Below are 20,016 nucleotides of genomic sequence, written 5' to 3'. Positions count from 1 at the left end.
CCCTTTCATGGACAGCTGGGAGAGCTAAGTGATACTGCGCAGAGGCGGGCATCCTAACAGGAAAAGTCTGGAACCAAGTTCCTAGTGTCTTGTATCTCTCCCCAGAGCAGAAAGGCTTCTATGCTTGCAGGGTCCTGACAGGGACCTTGAACCCTCCATAGGACCTTGGTCTGGCCTGAAGCTGCCCCCAGTAGGGTGGTGGGGGCGTGGGGGGCATCAGTGGCAGCCCTGTTCCTGCCGCTCCCACCAGTCGGGGCCCCTGAACACGCAGCTGCCAGTTTCTGCTGAGGCTGTTCCACCTAATTAAGGCCCCAGTGCCACTGCAGCCAGAATCACAAGGGATCCCATCACTCCCCCTGGGGCACAGAGCCCCGGGCACCAGAACACTGCAGGGCCAGCCTGCCAGCTGGGCTGCTCCCTGTTGCCTGGCCTGGACCTGGAGGTGACATAGGCGAGGGGCCTTTCAAGGCTGACTGCTCCTCCATGGTGCCCAGTGTAGCCATTTCACTGTGGCAGCCCCAACCATGGCCCTATCTGGGCTCAGTGGGACCTTAAGCAGGCTCTGCAAAGTCACCCCAAGGGGCCCAGCCAGAAAGACAGGTGCCAACTTCCCCCATTCACCCCCAAGAGTCCTAGTCACTAGGGCCAGTAAGACAATGTCTTATGAGCATCTAACACATGGCAGCTGCCGCTGCTGTTTCCTTATCACCATCATCCTCATTCACTTCACTGCATCTCACTGATTTGAGGACTCAGACTATTTCACATTTTAAACTTCTGAAATCAGGATGAACCTTATAATGGATAGGGTGTCGGTTTCATGAACAGCACTTTTCTCGCCCAGTGGTATGTAAAACAATCATGTGTTTTACAAGGACAGACCATGTCTAGCATTAGATAAATGACAGCGTTCACAGCCTCCACCTGGCACAGTCATAGTCCTGAACTCTGAGCGTAGCATCTAGGGCCTTGTCAGGGCTCAGTGAAATGCTGCTGAGGGAACCAACCCAACACCTCACTTATGCTCCCTTATTTACAGCTTTAAGGCAAACATGTCCCCTTACTGCATCAATTCTCCCCACAAAATCTCCTAAGCAACACCCCTCCCAAGCCCCCTGCGGGTCCCAGGGTTTCCCAGGATGCCCGAGGGAGGTGGAGGCAGCTCTCCTCCAGGACCCAGGAGCAGGCCTGGTTGGGCTGACTCGGCCCCTCTGGTGGGTGGCCTGAATTTCAGATAGACAGCACAGAGCCCCCGAGGAGCTCCAGACCGTGGGCCTAGTTGGGGGTCAAGCCACCAGGAAGTGGATTTGGCACAAGCTCCAAAAGGCCTACACAGACCAGAGAAGCCAGCAAGGGGGGCATTCTCCTGCCACCTGGAAAAATTCTACATGTGAGCCTGGGAAGGCCTGCCCAACCCGCTCAGAACAATCTCACCAAACGGAATAGGGAGGGTCAAGAGCTGCAGAGCAGAGTTTGGCCAGAAATTTCCAGAGGGTGTTCCAAGCATGCTCAGCTGAGCTCCGCAGGCTGCAAGCCAGATGCTCGGCTCCAGTGGAGGCCAACCTCTGGGGCTCCTGGGGGTCCTCTACTGAGGGCGGGCGGGGACACAGTTCTGGCCACCTGACAGTCATGAGAGCAAAAGGCAGGCGCCCAGAAAGGTATCAGAATGGGGCTTCTTTCAGACCCCCTGCCTCAAAGCCGCCGTTGGGGTGGAGAAACCTTAGGAGCTGCACAGAGAGAAGTGAATCCTGCCCTTAACACGGACAGCGATGTGGCCATGGGAAAGTCCCTTTCCCTCTCTGGATTTCATAGGCCTTGATTTTCAGATGGAGATGATTCCAGACTTCAAGACACAGATCTTTCCAGAGACAGACGGACACGTATCTGTGATAAGAAGGCCAATTCATCAGAAAGACGGAAAAAACCATAAACGTGCAGGAGCCTCAAAATACATGAAGCAAAATTTGACAAAACTAAGGGGAAAAAAAGACATTAAAAATTGCGACAGATATTAAGACCTCTCAGAGAATGTGATGTGGGAATGTGTATGTGTTGTTCATACAAGACAGCATGCACTCGTGTGAGTGTATGTGTGCAAAAAGAGTGGGTGTGAGAGGTGAGTGTGTCAGGGTGTGCCCAGTCAGTGGACGGGGGGCTGTGGGGGGAAAGGGTCTATCCTCTCATGCCCCCACAACTGGCCATCCTCCAGGTCAGGGTCTCCAGGCTCCCTCCCGTGCCCACCCTCCTCAGGACCTGCCCCGAAGCCAGCTCTCACCTCAGAGAAAACCTGGTGCTTCCCCATCACCTGGTGAGTGACAGGTGAGTGAGGTCCAGGTTTTGCCTGCTAACCAGGACTCTGGCCACTCCATGGCAGGAGTCACTAGAGCCAGAGCCCACTTTCCTCACAGTTTTGAAAAGCAAAGAAAGTACAGCTTCACAAGAGGAAGAAGGTGAGGGGCAAGAGAAGCAGTCTTTTCCTCTGCAAGAGGGGGGCTGGGTGAGTGCAGTCAGACCAAGCTGTGCCCAGACCAGGGTGGAGGGCTGCCCTACTCTGGACCGGGGTGTATGTGTGCCCAAGGAGCCTCAGCTCTGACACAAGACAGAAGCCTTGTTTCCAGTATGGCACCGCCCCCTCCCCACCAAGACCCAGGGGAGCGGGCACAGTGCGGCTGCCCAACCTCATCTTTCTTTCCTGGCACTGGGGCCCTCAGCATCCAAGGTGCTGGGTGTGGAGGGCTGGTGATGCAGGGACTGCTCAAAACATTTCAAGCCGCCTCATCTGATGGCCCCGGGGCATTGCACAGTCACACAAAAGAAAGAACAGAATACATCTGAGCAAGACACTCCGGAAGGAAAAGGGTCTGGGGAGAGATCCTGCCGTCAAAGGATTCAGGATTAAAAGAGCTGGCACCTACGCCCATGCAAGGCCACCCTCTCGGGCCATCTAAGCCTCACAGGCCTGAAAGGTTCCTGCACGCCTCCCGTGTCACCAGGTTTTCTCTGAGGCTGTGAACACAGGACCCCTGAGCCTCCTGACCCGGGGCTGCAGCGTCTGGGAGTCTGCAAAGCTATGCCTGCCTCCCACCTGTCTCTGTCCCTCCCGGCGGCAGAACCCACACAAACCTCTTAATCCCCATCTGTGAACCCTCGTCTGAAAGCCGGCTGAGGTTTACGGGTCTGGGAAGGCTTATAAAACATGGCTGCAGTGTGCCAATGCTCTGACGCCTCCCCCGCTGGCCCCCTCAGGGAGCTGGTGCAGGAGTCCAAGGGCAGCCTCTCCTGTGGCTCCATCAGGGTGGGCTCCTGCCAGCCCCACACCCTCTCCCATGAGTGCCACTCACGCCTGGGCATGGGGAGAGGCCATTTGTTAGACCACCCATTCTCTCACATCCTGGCTCTGCCATGTAATCCAAAACTTTCAAGGTCAGGAGCCCTGGTCTCCCCATCTGAGAAAAAGAACTCATGCCACCTTTCCAGGGGGCAGTGCACGCCACCCTCTGTGGTCAGAGGAGGAACAGGCAGTCTGCGGAGGAGTGCAGTGCCTGGCACAGAGTGCACGCCATCAGATCAGCGTCATCTGCTACGGCATCATCGTCGCCATCATCATGTCCTGAGACCTCACGATGCCTGCGTCAGGACCGGGGGTGGACAGAACCCCCTCAGTGATCTTCCTTGGCATTGGCTCTGCCAACAATTGATACTAATAGGTGGGCAGGACAAAGTGACCTTGGGGGGCTCTGACCTTTGAGGGGTCCTCCTTGGACCCTGGACTGCCTCCTCTCCCCACTTCACTCATACTCTGCAGGTAGAAATAGCTTCAAGAGGTGGCTGCTCCTGCCCAGGGCCCCAGCATGCCTGCCTGGCTCAGCTGAGCCAAATACCAACTGTGACCTTTGTGTCATCCATTCAAGGTTGCTGGCACCTCTGGAAGGAAATCCAATCCAGCAATCAATTTCATTCAGGGTTCCACACCAAATAGGTCGGGCAGCAAGTGGCTGGGGCGGCCAGTGAGGGGCAGAGAACTTTCAGAGCGGCTGGACTCACAGGCCAAGCTAAAGCTCAGCCTCAAGGATCTCCTCTCTCGACTGCCCAGTGCCACTCCTGGCAACAGGTGCAGAGAGATGAGAGCCTGACAGCTGCACAGGAGCCAAGGGGCTCAGCTTCTAGTCTTTACCATCTGCTCCCATTGCACAGAGGGGAAAACTGAGACCCAGATAGGTAGAGGGTCTGAGCCAAGGCCACTGAGTTCTGGGGCCAGAATCTGGGCTTCTAATTTCCAGGGGTATAGCTGGAGCAGGTAAAAAAAAACCCCACGAGCAAGTGCAACATGTTCTCAAGAAAACTCTCTTATTCCAGGGAGAAGACCAACTCCCAGCTCCAAACAAACTCCATGGTGGAGATCACCTATGGAGGTGTGACAGTGGTCAGCGAGTTGACAGAACACAGCTTCAAGGAGCAACAAATGTGACTTTCTCAAGCCTAAGTCATAGCATGTAATTTGGCTGCCTAAAGCCCCTAAAGGAAAAGAGAACTGAAAGAGTCAATGTGGAATTACCAGGAGACCCAGCAATTCCACTCTGGGTTACCTGCCCAAGAGAAAACAGATCCACACAAAAGCCTGTACACAAATGTTCACAGTGTACAGTCAAAAGGCAGAAACAGCCCAAATGTTCATCCACTGATAAACCAAATGTGCTTTATCCATGTGGTGGAATATTATTCAGCCATTAAAAGGGCTGCAGTACTGATTCATGCTACAATGTAGGTGAATCTTGAAAACATGCAAAATGACAGAAGCCAAGCACAAATGACTACATATCGTGCGGTTCCATTTCTACAGAATGTAGAATATGTACATCCACAGACAGGAGATTTGTGGCTGCCAGGGCCTGGGGGTGGGAGGTGACCACTAATAAGGAAGGGGTTTCTTTCGGGGGGAGGCAGGAATGTTCTGGACTAGACAGTGGAGACAGCTGCACAACCCTGTAAAAACACTAAAAGCCACTGAACTGTATCCTTTAAAAGAGTGAGTCTTGTAGTGTGTGAATTAGATATCAATGTAAAAACAAAACAAAAACAAGAGTCAGCCCACAGTCTTGACTCCCTGGCGAAGCCCACCCGACTGGCCCCTGCCGTCCTCTGAGATGAACTCCACCTCACCCATCAGGCACTGCAGCTTCCTCACTGGAAAAAATAAACCCACGAAAGTGGCCTTAGGCTGTGGGCTTGTTGGTCCTCCTGATATAATGCTGCCTGAAAACTGATGATCCATGAGGGTTTTCTGACCCTAACACGTTATCTTCCCCAGCACAGAACATCACGGTGTTTTGGGGCCACAGAATGACATACCAAATTTAAAACCTAGATCCCATGAACGGGGAAACACCGAACTTCCAGCCACAGGTTAACAAGTCTGGGGATCTAACCGAGGATTACAGCTACAACGCTGTATCACACACTCAAATGCTGTTAGAGAACAGATCTTTGATGGGTTCACCACCAAAAAGGAATGGCAACTATGGGGTGGAAGGGAGGTCATTTTGCAATAGATACATGTATCTAATCAACACTCTGCATATACCTTAAAACTATATCATGCTGTATGTCATTTATAGCTTGATAAAGCTGGAGGAAAAAGAAAAAAAATTGATAGATACCACAGGTCAGATTCCACGTGTGGCAGGCAAACTACTTGTGACCCCTGAGGACCCGCCAGGGAAACGAGCACAGGCCACATGGTGTGCACAAGCTCCTTCCATCACCACCCTCGCGGGGCTCCCTCTGGGGCCGAGTGGCAAATGGAAGCCAAGGTCCTAAATGTTCTTCCCAGAGGGCAAAAGTACCATCCCTCTCCACAGTCCCTGCAGGGACACGGACCTGGGACAGAAGATGGACCTGAAATCCAGATGCGGGCTCTTCCTCAGCCAAGAAAATGTGCCAATGAGGCCAGAACCTTCAATTGCTCAGAAGACAGTCACAGGAGAGTTAACCTCCCAGGGGTCAGATCCAGAGAGATCTAGGCAGAGAAGGGGCCAAAAAGCTCTAGGCAAGCTACCCCTCCAGCCCTGCCCCGGCCCCTTCCCTGTCTCCAGGGAGGCTGAGTTTTGAAGACCTTTGGCCATCCCAGTTGTCTCCAATCACCTCCAGGGTTAAGATGAGGCGCATCTGGAAAGTTTACTCGACTGAGCAGATGGCTCCCAACTCGCCAAGAAAAGCAGAGACCTCCCCTCGGAGGAGGTGGTCAGAGCTTGGGAAAGGCCAAGCCCAGTCACTTAGCAGCAGCTGCCAGGGACAGGGTGCCAGTGTCAGCCCAGCTGGCAGCCTCTCCTGGCACCTTCTGGAAGGCTCCTCCATCCAATCACCTTGTCCAGGTGCCCCTCAAGCCTGGACCTAGGAGGAGGGGCTGCCAGGCCCTCCCTGAAGAGCAAGGAGCTGAGTGGGCGCAGAGAGCAGGGAACACGGGAAACAGATGTGCGCGCGGTCCTGACAGGCGAGTGATGACAGACGCTCTCTGCAGGCCTCAGATGTCAGCGCGGAGGAAAGAAAGGCAGCCCAGCGGCAACACCTGTTCCAGGCTGGGAGGCCGGGCTCAGGGGGGCTGGGCGGGCGTCCCCTCGGAGAAGGCCGAGGTGTGGTTAGGTAAACAGCTGCACGCTCCATTGCCCAGAACACTCCCTGGACAGAGGGAAGAGGCAAGGGCAGCCTGGCCACCAACTGGCTCACAAGGAAAGTGCTTGATCACGCGGCAAACCCATCCTTGACGGGAGTAGACTTCTCCTGGCAGCAGGAGGAGGTCTCAGATGAAATCTGAACACCTGGGCAATGCTGGGAGCAGCAAAGACAAAGGGCACCACTTCTCAGTGGGTGGAAAATGTGCAGGGTCGGGGGGGCTGGCAGCAGAGCCAGCTGGTGGGGGCTTCTCAGGACCTCTGGCCCAGGCAAGCTGGCTCCTGCCTCCCAGCTGCTCTGCTGGCTCAAGCTGGGGGCGGGTGGTGGGGCACACACAAGGACTATTAAGGCCTCCTCACCCAGGGCACTGCCACCCTACAGCTGGAGCCCCAGAGAGGACAGAAGTCAGGAGCACAGACTCCAAAGCCAGGCTCCCAGTCCAGTGCTGACCTCAACGTCACCAGCTGAATGGCCTTGGGCAAACTCCTTGACCTCTATGGACTGGCTTTTTTCTCTATGACATGAGGATAGCAGTACCTCCCTAAACGGGGTTGCTGTGAGGACCCAGTGACTGTGAGAACAGTAAAGTCTGGCACGGGCTAGAACTCGGGAAGCGTTCTAGACCTTCATGGTTATTACATCCTCAGATGCCATCTCTGCAGCCTAGCCAGCAGTGCCTCCTAGCTCTCAAGAGGGACAATCATTCCCTGCCTCAGCAGAAAAGTGGGGGCAGAGGCTGTGACACCAGAGCCCGTGGGTGCCAGTGAGAGACCCACCCTGAGCTAGGAGCAGCTCAGGGACGAGAAGGGAATGAATGAGACCCATACCTCTGCTGCCCGTCAGCCGCTGTCACATCACAAACTTTTCAGAGGAAAGAGCATCTCTATTTCTCAGAGGCAGCAACTGAGGTGCAGAGAGGGCAAGAGTCTTACCCTAGGTCACACAGCCAGCTCCCAGCAGAATGAAGATTGAAGCCAGATCTATCTTCAGGCCAAGCCAGGGTCTTTCCAAGGTCCCAGTGCTGAGGCTCCTCCTCCGACAAGCTCCCTCAAAAAGGTGGGCTGCAGCCTCCCCAGCCCACCCCCAACACAGCCCTATCCAAGCAGCCAGCTCAAGAGACAGTGGCTACAGAGCACAGTGCTTTGCAGGGCGAGGGGGCCAGCTGGTGAGAAAAGCCACGATCTAAACAGAAGGTACCAGTGACACCCTCCCTTTTTTCCTTCCATGTTTTCTTTCTAGTTGATTTAGTCATGAATAAATACAGGAAACAACTGAGGCATCATAGCAGGTGGTACAGACCAGGTTCTGGAACAAACTGTCCCAGCTAAGCAGCTTCCCTGAAGCCACTTTCCAATGCCCCAGCCACTTGCCCCACCCCAGATTCTCAAACTGCCCTCAAGAGAGACATGGAATATGGATGTGAGCACCAGAGTCTCCAGAGCTGGAATCAGGAAAGGAGCATGGGGGCCTCCACACCTCCCCTGGGCTTGCCTGTAGCCCCCGGGACCCTGGGTGCTCACCCCGTGCCCGCCCTGGCACTCGGTAGCCTCGTTCTGCCATGCTCGCAGCTCTGCAGGAAGCTGTCCTCTCTGTGGACACTTTGGGCCTCTCCCCTGACACCACCAGAGCCCAGGGCCTGGAACAGCGGCAGGCTCAGAGGAGGCGCTCCATAAATATCCGCTGCGTGAATGCAGGGACGGGAGACTGTGTTTCCTGCAGTCTGCTGACGGTCAGTCAGGCTCTCCTGGGGGCAGAGTGGTGGCTTCTCTCTCCCTCTGTCTGGAAGAGCCTAAGCCCCACACTGCTGCCCCACCTCATGGGGGCCCGGTGGCCTCCCCTGCCACCCGGGATGCTGCCACGGTCCAGCCCCAGGCGGAGCTCTGCCCAGCCCATTCCAAACCTGCTTTCACTTTTGATTGCCCCTCTGCATCTTCAACTCTAAACCCTTTCTTCTTTTCCTGATTTCAAGGCTTCTAGTTCACTCCAACCTTATTTCCCCTTCTCCTGAATCCTCCCCCACCAACAAATCCCACCCATCTTCCAAGGCTCTTCCTCCACCAGACAGTTTTATGGAGCAGGACATTGGGGCAGAAACATCTATGTTCAAGACCCACCTCGGCCGCCTACCAGCTGTGTGATAGTCACGAGGCCATCTGACTTCCCTGAGTCTCCATTTACTCATCTCTATAAAGGGAATAATAAGGTCTCATATGGACATGGCAAGAAGCAAATGAGATAAGTTGTTTTAGAAATGGTGCAAAAGTTAGTGTGATGTTTTAGCCTTCCCGTATTCACACTGGCCCTTTCTGGGCAGACTGCAGCTAGCGTCTTCATCTACACCTGGCCACACTCCGCGCCCCACATCCCAGCTGGACTGGGAACTGCAGCTTCTTTAGCTTCCTAAGTTCTATCAGCTAAGGCCCCCAGCTGGCATTTCAGCAACTCCCAACAGGTGAGCAAACCAACATGGGAAAACTCATCGCAGTTTGATGGTCTGCAGAAAACAATCTGAGAGGCCTCATGGGGAGAGCTCCGATGATCCCATGCCCCCCAGTGCCAAGATGAAAATCTGTACCCATCCTGCAGAAGCCACCTGCATCCTGGAAGAATCTGTCCCAACACACTGGGAGAACATGAGGGGTCCCACTGTATGCCAAGCACTTGATTTTGCAGAGGCAATCAAATGCCCCGATATATTTAATTCTCACTACTCGTGGGCTGCCATCTATGGGGTTGCACAGAGTCAGACACGACTGAAGCACCTTAGCAGCAGCAGCAGCAGCAGGGCCCCACGAGGCAGGTAACGCTTACTTTTGCTCCTCAGTTTAAAGACATGTACTCAGGGAGGACGAGAGGCGTCCGCTCTGGCACTCAGTTAACAAGAGAAAGGGCAGGAGTGGAACCCAATCTTGTCCTGCTTCAAAGCTGGGCTGGGCTCTTCTCGGACCAACCCTTCCAGGAACTGCAGGTCAGATTCCCAGCAGCAGACCCTGGGCGGGGCTGCCCCACACTGCCAGGAGAGTTTAGCATCTACAGTGGAGGTGAGAAGCCATCCCCAAACATTCTAAAGACAGAAGCCCCAAACCAGACCAAAGCCCCCAAAGAAAGCACTAAGCCCAAAGAGGATGCTGACACTGAAGGGACCTTGGGCAGAGCACGAAGACGTCAGGGCCAGGCACCTACTTTATAGCTCAGCCACCACGTGTGAACATGCAACCCAGGGGCCCACACACGCGCACACACAGTCTGTCTGTATGGCAGGCAGACTCAGGAAGCTTTCAAGCAGATGGACATCCACCCCTGGACAAGTGAAGGCACCCTTCCCTGTTCACATGTCCTCCGCCAGCCCCTCGCCAGTGGCCACAACTCCAGGCATCGGATTAGACAAGCTAGCACCACTGGCTTCAGTGGAAACTAGGATTCCGGGCCCCGGTAGCCATGACGGTGATCATAACTCACAGATGTCTGCTTCCCCAGACCCACCAGGGGCAGTTCCTGCTTTGGCCTCTACAAAGCCGGATCCAAAATTAACTGAACCCCGTCTGGCTCCTCCCGGGCAGGCAGCGTGAAGGCAGGCGCCTTATAAACAGGGTGCATGCCAGGCTTCCCGCCCTCCCCCGGCACAGCTGACTTGCAGAGAAGAAAGACTCTCTTCCCACCAGGAGAAAGGCCTGTCTAGGCCACTGTCTCCCGGGCCCCAAACCTCCATGTCTGGAAATCTGTCTTCACTGGCTGTTAAGCAACCAGAGAGCCTCAAAGGAAAAGTGTGAACTTGGGTGGAAAATTCTGGAAAAGCTAAGCCTAGTGGGAACGAGAGAGAGGAACTACTGATGTGTTTCAAACCGGGTAAGTACGAGACCTCTCAGTGACCCGCATGGCTGGACTAATTACCAATGTTATCAGGCGGATGACAGACGTGCCCCGAACTTCCTCTGTTTGATAGATTCCGCTGCACACACACTCAAGTTCAGGCCCATGCCTGCTGCTTTCAGCAATGCCCTATTCTTCCACAGGACCACTCGGCCCCCCAGCTCCTCTGGCCTGCCCCAGGCCTCTGAGCTCGGCTAGCATAGCAGAGTGACCCGAGAGGGCCCCTCCTGCTGGAACACAGCACACAGAATCAGTGCAAACTGCTCCCCGGCAGAATAGAAAACATCTCTTCTTTCCCTGCTGGGGTTTCAGAGGATGACTGAAGACGGCTGCTTACCTTCCTCGCAGCTGCCACTGGGGAGCTCCAGCCCACGGGTGCCTGGCGGGGGAGCCCCTGGCCAGCGCACACCAGGGTCCCACACTCTATGCAGGCACCGATGACCAGCTGCCGCCCGTCATCCACTAGCAGGCTGTGGCTCGCTCGCAGGGTGTAGAGAAACAAGGGCAGCCGGGCCACCCGCACGGCCTTCAGCCCGAGACACCGCTTCTTCTCCTGCTGGCAGAAGAAGCACACGAATGTCTCCACGCGGTACTGCCGAGACCAGGGGCTGACGGCGTGGTGGGCACCGCGGGCCTCGTGCTGCAGCCACTGGCCCAGCAGGTCGTGGTAGCAGAGCACACAGGTGGCCACCAGGCCGGTGGCGTCGGCAGGCCTGGCACGCGGGGCGGGTGGATAGACGGTGAGAAAGGGAAAGAAGGGCTCCTTCTCGCCCAAGCGGCTGGACGGGTTCACGTTGAGCTGGAACTCCTTCCCGGGGCCCAGCTCAGCCCCACAGATGTAACAGATCGATGCTGGGCTGCCCTGGGCCAACAACGGCGGCTCGGAGAGAGTAGGGTCCGAGGCAGAGAAAGCCTGGTGGTACCTGCCCAGGAAGCCCTGCACTGAGGTGATGAGCTCCTCATTCTGGCAAGCCCGGTATAGGGCCCAGACATCCTCCAGGACGCTGAAGCACTTGGGGCAGCTGCGGACTTCACAGCGCTTGTTGAGGCCCTGGGCATTGGGTGGGCAGGGCAGGAGGCTGAGGAAGGGGAAATGCATGGAGGCCCTGGCATTGCCGTTGAGGCTCCTGGAGGCCACGGCCCGGGCGTCCTGGGTGCAGTCCTCCCCGCAGAGGTAGCAGGCCTCCGGCAGGGACCCAGTGGGTGGGCCTTCTTCCCTCAGGAGCCGCCTGCCCTTGGAGGCCATGCCTGGGGCGTGGCTGTTCAGGGGCACCACGTAGAGCCGCTGCAGGACGGGCACACTGGCCAGTTCGAAGCTCTGCCATTGCTGCATGAGGGATGAGAAGCAGCAGGGGCACACCAGGGTGCTACCACCCTCGCTGATGGGCTGTGCCCCCGGAGGCGGGCTGTGCAGCCATAGGAAGGGGAAGAAGGGGGCCTGGGCCAGCTTCTCCTGTTTCTGCACGTGGATCTGGTGCTGCGAGGCTGGGGACAGCGCTGACCCGCAGATGTAGCAGCAAAGGCCCTCTGGTGGTGCTGCCCGGCTCTCCGGGGGAACCCGGGGTGCACAGCTACTACCATTTTCCTTGTCTTTGGGGCCTCGGGGTCCTGGGAGAGGCTGCTCCTTGCGGTCCTCCTCCTCGCTGGTGATGTTGATGTCACTGTCCTCAGACATGCAGTAGCCCCCACGGCTCTCCCCCAGTGGCCTGCTCTCGGGAGTCTTGGCGACCCTGCCCAAAGGAGCTCCTTTTGTGCCCTCTGCAGGGGCCACCTGGACTGAAGGCCCTTGCCAAGGGTCCTGAACTCCCCTCAGGACGCTGGCCCGGGCCTCTGGGACCCAGTGCCTCCCGGGGCCCTTCCGCCGGCGCCGGATGCCGGCCTTGGGCTCCCCATCCAGGCGGAGCTTTGAGGAGACTCCCTCCTCTTCCACATCCCCAGACACCGGGGTCTCCGCACCCTGTCCTGGAGAAGGTCCCAGCGCCGGCCTCCACTCCAGACAGCGGCCACCGCGAGGCCCGGGCCCCGGGGCGGAGCGCGCAGCTGGCGCCCCATCCTGGTGGGGACTGGGGGCGTCGCGCGCCGCCGGGTCGGGCTCAGAGAGGGGGTCAGTGTCAGACAGCTCCGACAGCTCCGAGTCTCGAGGCTCCTCGGCAGCCGCGCGGGGCCCGGGTCCGCCGCCTTCGTCTTCGTCGTCCGCGCCGCCCAGCGCGTAGGCGACGTTCCACTCGCGAGGGGCCGCGGCGCCCCCGCGGCGCCCGCCCGCGCCCGCGTCGCACTGGTGGGGACGCTTGAGCCAGTACATGCGCTTGTCCACGGGCGTGCGGGCGCGCTCGAAGGCGGCCCACTGCTCGCCCAGGAAGCAGCGGCAAACGGCGCACACCAGCACGCAGCCGTCGGCCGGGGACAGCTCGCGCGCGCCGGGCGCGGGCTCCTGCTGCTGCAGGAACGGGAAGAAGGGCTGCGCCGGGGCCCCCGCGCCCGCCACCGCCGCCGGCTGCTTCACCTGCAGCTTCAGCTCCTTGCCGCGCCCGATGCCGCCGCCACAGATAAAGCAGGAGAGCGGCGCGCCGCCGCCGCCCGCCGTCCGCTCGCCCACGGCTGCCATAAGCCGCTGCTTGCGGGAGACCGGCGCCGGCCGCCCGCTCATGGCCGCGCCGCGCCGCCCGCCCGCCCCGGCCCCCGCGCGCCCGGGGCGGCCCTCACCACCCGCCGCCGCGCCCAACTTGGAGCATGTGTGCGCGCCGCAAAGTTTGGCGGCGGGCACGGGCGCTCCGCCGCTCGCAGAGGCGCCCCCCCAGCCAGCCGAGCCCCCGGCGGCGCCGCGGCGAGCGCGCCCGGAACGCAGCAGCGGCGGCGGCGGGCTCCGGGCGGCTGGAGCGGCAGCCGCATGTGCGAGCTCCGGCGCCTGCCAAAGCGTTGGGTCATTTAATTGGGGAGGAGGGAGGCGGGGCGGCGGGCGGTGCGCAGGGAGGAGAGGAGGAGGAGGGGAAGAGGAGGGGAGGAGGAGGGGAGGAGGAGGGGAGGAGGAGGGGAGGAGGGCGGGCGAGAGGGAGGGAGCGCGGCGGGCGGGGGAATCCCTCCCTCGCTCTCCCTCCCCTCTGCCCTCCCTCCTCCCTCCTCCCCTCCTCCTCCTCCCCTCCTCCGCCTCCCCCCCCCCACGCCCCCACCCCACCCCCACCCCCCTTGTCCCAAACTGCGCACAATAGCTCACTGGCTCCTCTATCTATTTTGTGTCCAGCCGGGAGCCGCACTCATGATTCATTGCCCCAATTAGGGGCTCTCTCCAGCGTGCCTGACTCTGGCCGTCTGAAGGGTCTCCTCGGGGACCCGCAGAAACCCATCAGCCGCTAGAGCTGGTCTTTAAGTAAAGGTCAAGCAGGACGCAGCCGGAGCCAGGTAAGGACGAGACCGGCATCCCAGGAGACAAGGGAGGGCTGCTCCCTCAGCCCCTAAGTAGGCAAGCTGCCGAGTAAGCTGGGGGGCCCCTGCCCCCTCCCCATTCTAACGGGCCCTTTACAGCCTTGAGGAGGCCCGGGTTGGGGGCACCTTTCACGGCCCAGGGTTCTAATTCTGGTGACAGAGGTAAGAGGAGCTGTCCCCTGTCTCCTGGGACATATTAGAGAATGCACCATCCTGGGGCAGACTCCTTAGCCTGCCACACCCCCAGCCCACTGCTGGGCAGGGGCAAAAAGGGTCCTGTGTGTAAGGGCTGTGTGTTCCAGGGCACATGACTCAACAACTCTGGGCCCATTTTTCCTCTTGTTAGACAGAAGCTCTGACAGGGGGTTAACTGTTTCCATGTATTTTCTGTACCTATGTATAGATACATGTATTTATTAAACACAGAAAGAGAGACCTTAGTATGTGCCAGGGGCAGAATCTAAGTACTTTACACACATCCCCTCAGTCGCTCCTCCCAATAATTCTGCATTAAGTGCCATGATCAGCCCATTTTACAGATGAGAAAGAAGAGGCACTGAGCTCTAAGGTACACTTTGTGAATGGCAGCGCTGGCATTCAGACCTAGGCAGTCAGTTCCAGGGCCCTGTTCTCAACTCCCTGGCTGCACAGTCACTAGGCAAACATCTGGGTCCTGTCACCCAGCTGCGGATGGAGACTGTCCACAGCAGGGGACACAGCCAAGACTGCTCCATCCTCCCTGCTGCTCTGGTGCTGGCGGGCAGGCCTTGGGCAAATCCAGGCCTCTCTGGGTTCACATTTCATCTGCAAAATGCCCATCCCTTCCAGCTTCAAAAATCTGAGTCTCTGATTTCTGAAAAGTTAACAGCTGTCCCAACCCGCCAGCTGGAACCCAGAGTCAGTCTGGGGACAAAGGTGCCAGGTTGGCCCCACTGCCCTCTGGGACACTGACATGTAAATAAAACAAGGCTTCCTCTTGGCATGGAGGAAGGCCATGCATTATAAATAAAGGGAACAAGAGAAAGGGCCACCTCTTTGGAATCCCTGGTGGATATTCCAGGGCTCACAGTTCAGGGGTCAACAGGAAGCGCATCACCATCACCATGGCCCGAAGTGTGGGACTGTGGGCTCTCACCCAGGCCAGAAAAAAGCCGTGTCAGCAGGACTGTCCTGAGGGAATGCTGGGGGCAGGGCCAAGGGGCTTCCCTGCTTCTGGCATCTTTAATACCTGCTAAGAGGAGGGAGCCTGATGAGGAGAGTGTTAAAGGGTGAGGTCTGCATAACTGTGTCCCAGCATAACTCTCAAGCCCCACACAGACCAAGAGCTTGCTGGTAACACAGTCCCTGGCTCAGGAAAGAGAGGTCCGCTGGGGGTTACATATGGGTCCCCTAAGGCTTGGCTCACGCTGTTCCTTGTTTCAAACACTTTTCCAGCCTCTCTTTGTGAAGCCAGCTGCTCTCCTCTTTATGGTCTTGGTCTTCCCCCAGAGGACTTCCTCCTTCTCCAACTGAAGTAGCTTGCCCTGTCATTCTCAGTCTCAGCTCACTGGCATAGGAATTTGCCAACGATTTTATTTATTTTTCTGTTGACTGTTCTCTGACTGATTCCCCCCAGGAGCCTGGGTGCTCCCTCCTGTGGGAAGCAGGTCTGTGTTGCTCACTCTGTAGATCCAAGGCCTGGCTCACTGCTGCACCCCAACCTCCTGGGTCCCAATCTTGCCCCATCGCTCTCAAGCTGTGTCAGCCTTGGGCAAACCCCTTAGTTCCCTAAGCCTCAGTTTTCTGCCTTGTGCAATGGGGTCATGACCCTCGACAGACAGGGGCCTGACACATGGTAGGTGACTGTGTGGGTATCCTTCCTGTCTTGCCCAGGGGTTGAGGAGGTTCTGCGACTGCCTGTCTGCACTCCCAGGTGACCGGGGCACGGTAGTGAGGTCACACACATAGTCGGGGAGAAGCACCTCGGAGGTTGACAGGAAGAGAGGGAGTGGTTTTCTTGTCTAAGCTAGTCATCTAGAGAGCACCCTGAGTGTGCGCAACATGTGTGAAAGTGTGTGTATGCAAGTGTTGGAGTGTGCATGTGTGTATGTGTGCATCTGTATGTACACATATGCCTGCATTCATGTGTATGCATGTGTCAGTGTGTACACGTGTGTGCATCCCTATGCGTATGTATGCATGTATTCACGCTTGTACCTATGTGTGTGTACAAAGGGGGCCTAGAGTGGAGGGAAGAGCTACCCACTGGGTGTTTCTATTTCGTTCTATGACCCAGTGGCTCAGGAAGGTCCTCAGGCACACATCTTGGAGCCAGGGAACAGGTGAGAACAGAGCAGAGCAGGAGGAAGGCAGGTGATGATGGTTGGTCATTTGTGGGTAGGTGACTGGGGTGCGGACGCTGGTACAGCTTGACATACCAGATGGACATCACAGCTCTGCTGTTTACTAGCTGTGCGAGCCTTGGCCTGCTAGTTAACCTGAGTCTCGGGCTCCCCAGCTGTAAAACAAGGATAACAAAGCAACTCACCCCACAGGGCTGTGAGCAAGGTGAAGTGAGACCGTCCAAGCGGAGCACTCTCTCTGGATGCAGACGTCACAGGAGCGCTTGTGCACATGGGTTGAGTGTGAAGCACACACAGGTCCCTGACCCACACATTTTGCAACAAGCTAGTGAGGTAGATTCTGCTATGTCCCCGTTTCCAGGTGAGGAGACAAAGAGAAGTAAGGGCCGGAGGTCACGCAGCAGGTGGAGCTAGGGCCAGAGCCTAGGAGGTGTGTCTCTGTCACCCCCTGGCTCTGTTGGCCATTAGCTTTGTCCTGAGCCCTTCGGTGCCAGCTTGTTCTCACATATGTCCCCAGTTTCACACCTAAGGAAACTCAGACACAAAACAGGCTGAGTCTGTGCCAGTGATGAGGCCAAGTCTCAAGGTTCATTCATAACAACTTCTCGATGGAGCCACAGCCTCCAGGTGCCAGCAGAGTCGGCTCCTCGCTTCCCTCTGAGCCCCCAGCCCTCCCTGCAGCTGGGGAGAGGGGGCCAGGCACCCGCAGACCACGTGGACCGCCACCCACCCAGTGCTCTCCATCTTCATTCTTGGGACTCCTAAGCATGATGAGATTGAGAAGCACCAACAGATGCTCACAAGCACCCCGGTGTTAGGGACAGGGAGAAAACGCCCACCTTGGGTCTGCAGGAGACCAGAAGGCCGTCAGCATGGAACATCTGGGCACATCGCAAATTTGCAGCTTCCTGTAGGGTCGCCTTGGCCCAGAAACCACAGGAATCTGCCCTCGCACTGCGGGGGAGAGCAAGTTTCCAGGCTCCAAGCACTTATCACACGTCGTATTGTGTGTCTGTCTCTGGGTGGCTTCCCTCGAGAGGTCCCACAGCGTCACAAGGCGGGGGACTCGGTTGGGGCCCAATCCATGCTTAAACATGGGATGCCAGACTCTATCCAAAACCTCGCAGTGCCTTCCAAGTTCCAGAATTGCCTGGCTGCTTCTACCGGCTTCCAGTCTTTCATTCTTTCAAGTGCCAGCAATCCAGACCAAATCCTTCGCTGTGGCCCCAGCTCCCCGCAACCCTGCAACCCGCCTGCCCCCCTCATGGCGCCCTTGCCTGCTTCCTCCTCTCTCTATGCTGTACAGGGCCTTAGGCACCCCTCCCAGAACCCTGTCCCTTCAGAGGCTGGCCCACCATTCCTCTTTTAGAGGCAATGTGTGCTGTGTGTTTGGCCTCTGGCTCACTGGGGACCAGAAAAACAAAATTTATCATCTGACTGTCCTATTTTTTTTTTTTTTATTTCTTTCCATTTGTTTCCCCCTAAGAATGAAGTAAGTATTTTTAAGCTGTGCTCAGAAAGAGTTTCAAACATGGCAGGCCACAGGCAAAAGCATATCCTCCTTCTCAGAGGGAAGGAATGCAACCGTTAACAAAAAAAAAAAAAAAAAAAAGAATCCCTGGGATTTATGAAGGCTGTCTTATGAGCCGTCTCACATCCGTTAGCTCATATGACACAGCAATCCAGGGGGTGAAGAAGGATTCACCAGCTCCACCTGAGAGATGGAGAGACTGAGGTTCTAGGGGCTATCTCCTGGGCCTGGGGTAAGCGCCCATCTGCTGGGGCTGGTGAAATCTCCTAGTGTTTATATGTGTAAACTGGGCTGATCTGTTCAATGTAAACATTAAAAATATATAGCATGTTTGGTGACCCTAGCTTAGCATCCCTTCTGTTTTCAAATATAGGGGCGTCAGAGGGTGGAAGTGGGAGGACCACTTTCCATCTCTGGGGCCTGAGAAAAGTGCTCCAGAGAACTACTTTGTAAGCTGCTTGCATTACACAATTAAGGGCAAGAGCATGGGGTAAAGAGTCTAAGAACAGAATCAGGTACCCCTGAAATCTTGCCTTGCTCCCATGAACCCCCCAAAAAATACAGACACAAACAGCCCAGACACCTCCTCTGGTGACACTATTTCCCCCAACCTCCTCCTCCAATGCAAAACCCGAGGTTATTGCCGTGAACTTCAGGGCCTTATAAAGTTCCTTTGAGAAATGATCACCTGGGTGGATCTGCACCGGGGATGTGGGGACAAACGCTGCAAGAATCTTGAGTCTCCTCAAAGACTCCCTTGCCACTGGTTTCTCAACAGACCCCTGACTTGCAGCACAAAACCCACAGTAATCATTCATGTGGGCAGGGAATAGGTGGGTGGGGGAGGAGAGGGGGGAAAAGTAGACCACTGACTTCATACTATCTGAAGAGTGCCTGGTATGCAGTAGGTGCTCAATATTGCCCCCCAGTGTGTACTGATAGTAAGTAGCTCAGGTTCACAGCATGCTGACTCGATGCCAGGTGCTATGTTCAGAGCTTACATCATCACCTAGTTTAGATCTCACAACAGCCTGAAAAATAGGCATTATTATTTACCCTGTTTTACTGATGGGGACCCTGAGGCTCTGACTGGTGAACACATGTCCCCAAGGTCACAGAGCAGAACTGGTGGGGCTGGGTACAAACCCAGGGAGTCTGGCCAGAGAGCCTTGCTCTAACCTACCCTGCTGCTGCGTGCCCAGCTCCTGGCCTGCTGGGCCAGCCTCCCGATTCTTGTCCTTAGATGGGTCCTGCCAGGGAGGCAGACTTACCAGACACCTTCAAATGCTGCCTGTGGCTCCACCAGCAGCCACAGCTTAGCCCAGGCTCCCCAACCCTCAGCAGCCCAGGCTCTCAGGCCCTGGACTACTTGGTGGGCTACAGGCACCTCAGTGCAGGCTAATGGCGGTGGGGGGGGGGGGGGCGGGGGGCGGGAGCCAGCAGCCACAGATTCCTTCCAGCTGTTCCTCTGAGTCACCAAAGGATGTTCTAAACCCCATGGCCAGCCCGCCTGCCCTGGTCTTTCATTTCTGCGGTTGGTTGGTGCTGGACTCACTGATGGGGATGTAAAGCAGGATTGAAGTGTGTGTCCAATACTAAACCAGGGTGCAATAATTTCTAAAAGCTTTCATTAGACTTTACATAAAGAAAAGTGTGCCCACGTACATACAGAACCATGGGCATCATCATGTGGGTCCAGCTTGTGGAATTCTCACAGGCTAAGCATATCTGTGTCATCAGCACCCAGAAATTAAGGCATGGCTAGCCTCCTGAACTGGAGAAGGCAATGGCACCCCACTCCAGTACTCTTGCCTGGAAAATCCCATGGACGGAGGAGCCTGGTAGGCTGCAGTCCATGGGGTCGCGAAGAGTCGGGCACGACTGAGCGACTTCACTTTGACTTTTCGCTTTCATGCATTGGAGAAGGAAATGGCAACCCACTCCAGTATTCTTGCCTAGAGAATCCCAGGGATGGGGGGAGCCTGGTGGGCTGCCATCTATGAGGTCGCACAGAGTCGGACACGACTGAAGTGACTTAGCAGCAGCAGCAGCCTCCTGAACTGAGCCTCCTCCCAGCAGCTCCCCTTGCATCTCATCCAAGCCTTACCCCCATCAAGGGTAACAAGTCCCAGCTGGAATGCCAGGTGTCCTGGCTTCTAACGCCAAACTGCTTTTTATTTTTTA

At 56.6% G+C, this 20,016-nt stretch overlaps 1 protein-coding gene across 1 annotated transcript in view; it reads right to left on the bottom strand.

Moving 5' to 3' along the window:
- Positions 1-12,468, bottom strand: part of GSE1 (Gse1 coiled-coil protein) — a 393,189-nt gene extending 380,721 nt beyond the window's left edge. The window contains exon 1 of the mRNA XM_052655462.1: positions 10,877-12,468. Within this exon, the coding sequence (XP_052511422.1) occupies positions 10,877-12,214 (1,338 nt within the window). The 5' untranslated portion in view covers positions 12,215-12,468. The remainder of the gene's footprint in view (positions 1-10,876) is intronic.
- Between the last annotated feature and the right edge of the window lie 7,548 nt (positions 12,469-20,016).

Source organism: Budorcas taxicolor, chromosome 18 (genome assembly GCF_023091745.1).
Source record: "Budorcas taxicolor isolate Tak-1 chromosome 18, Takin1.1, whole genome shotgun sequence".
In the NCBI taxonomy this organism is placed as follows: domain Eukaryota; kingdom Metazoa; phylum Chordata; class Mammalia; order Artiodactyla; family Bovidae; genus Budorcas; species Budorcas taxicolor.
Note: the sequence above shows the minus strand (reverse complement) of the source record. Positions and strands in the feature narration are given on the sequence as shown.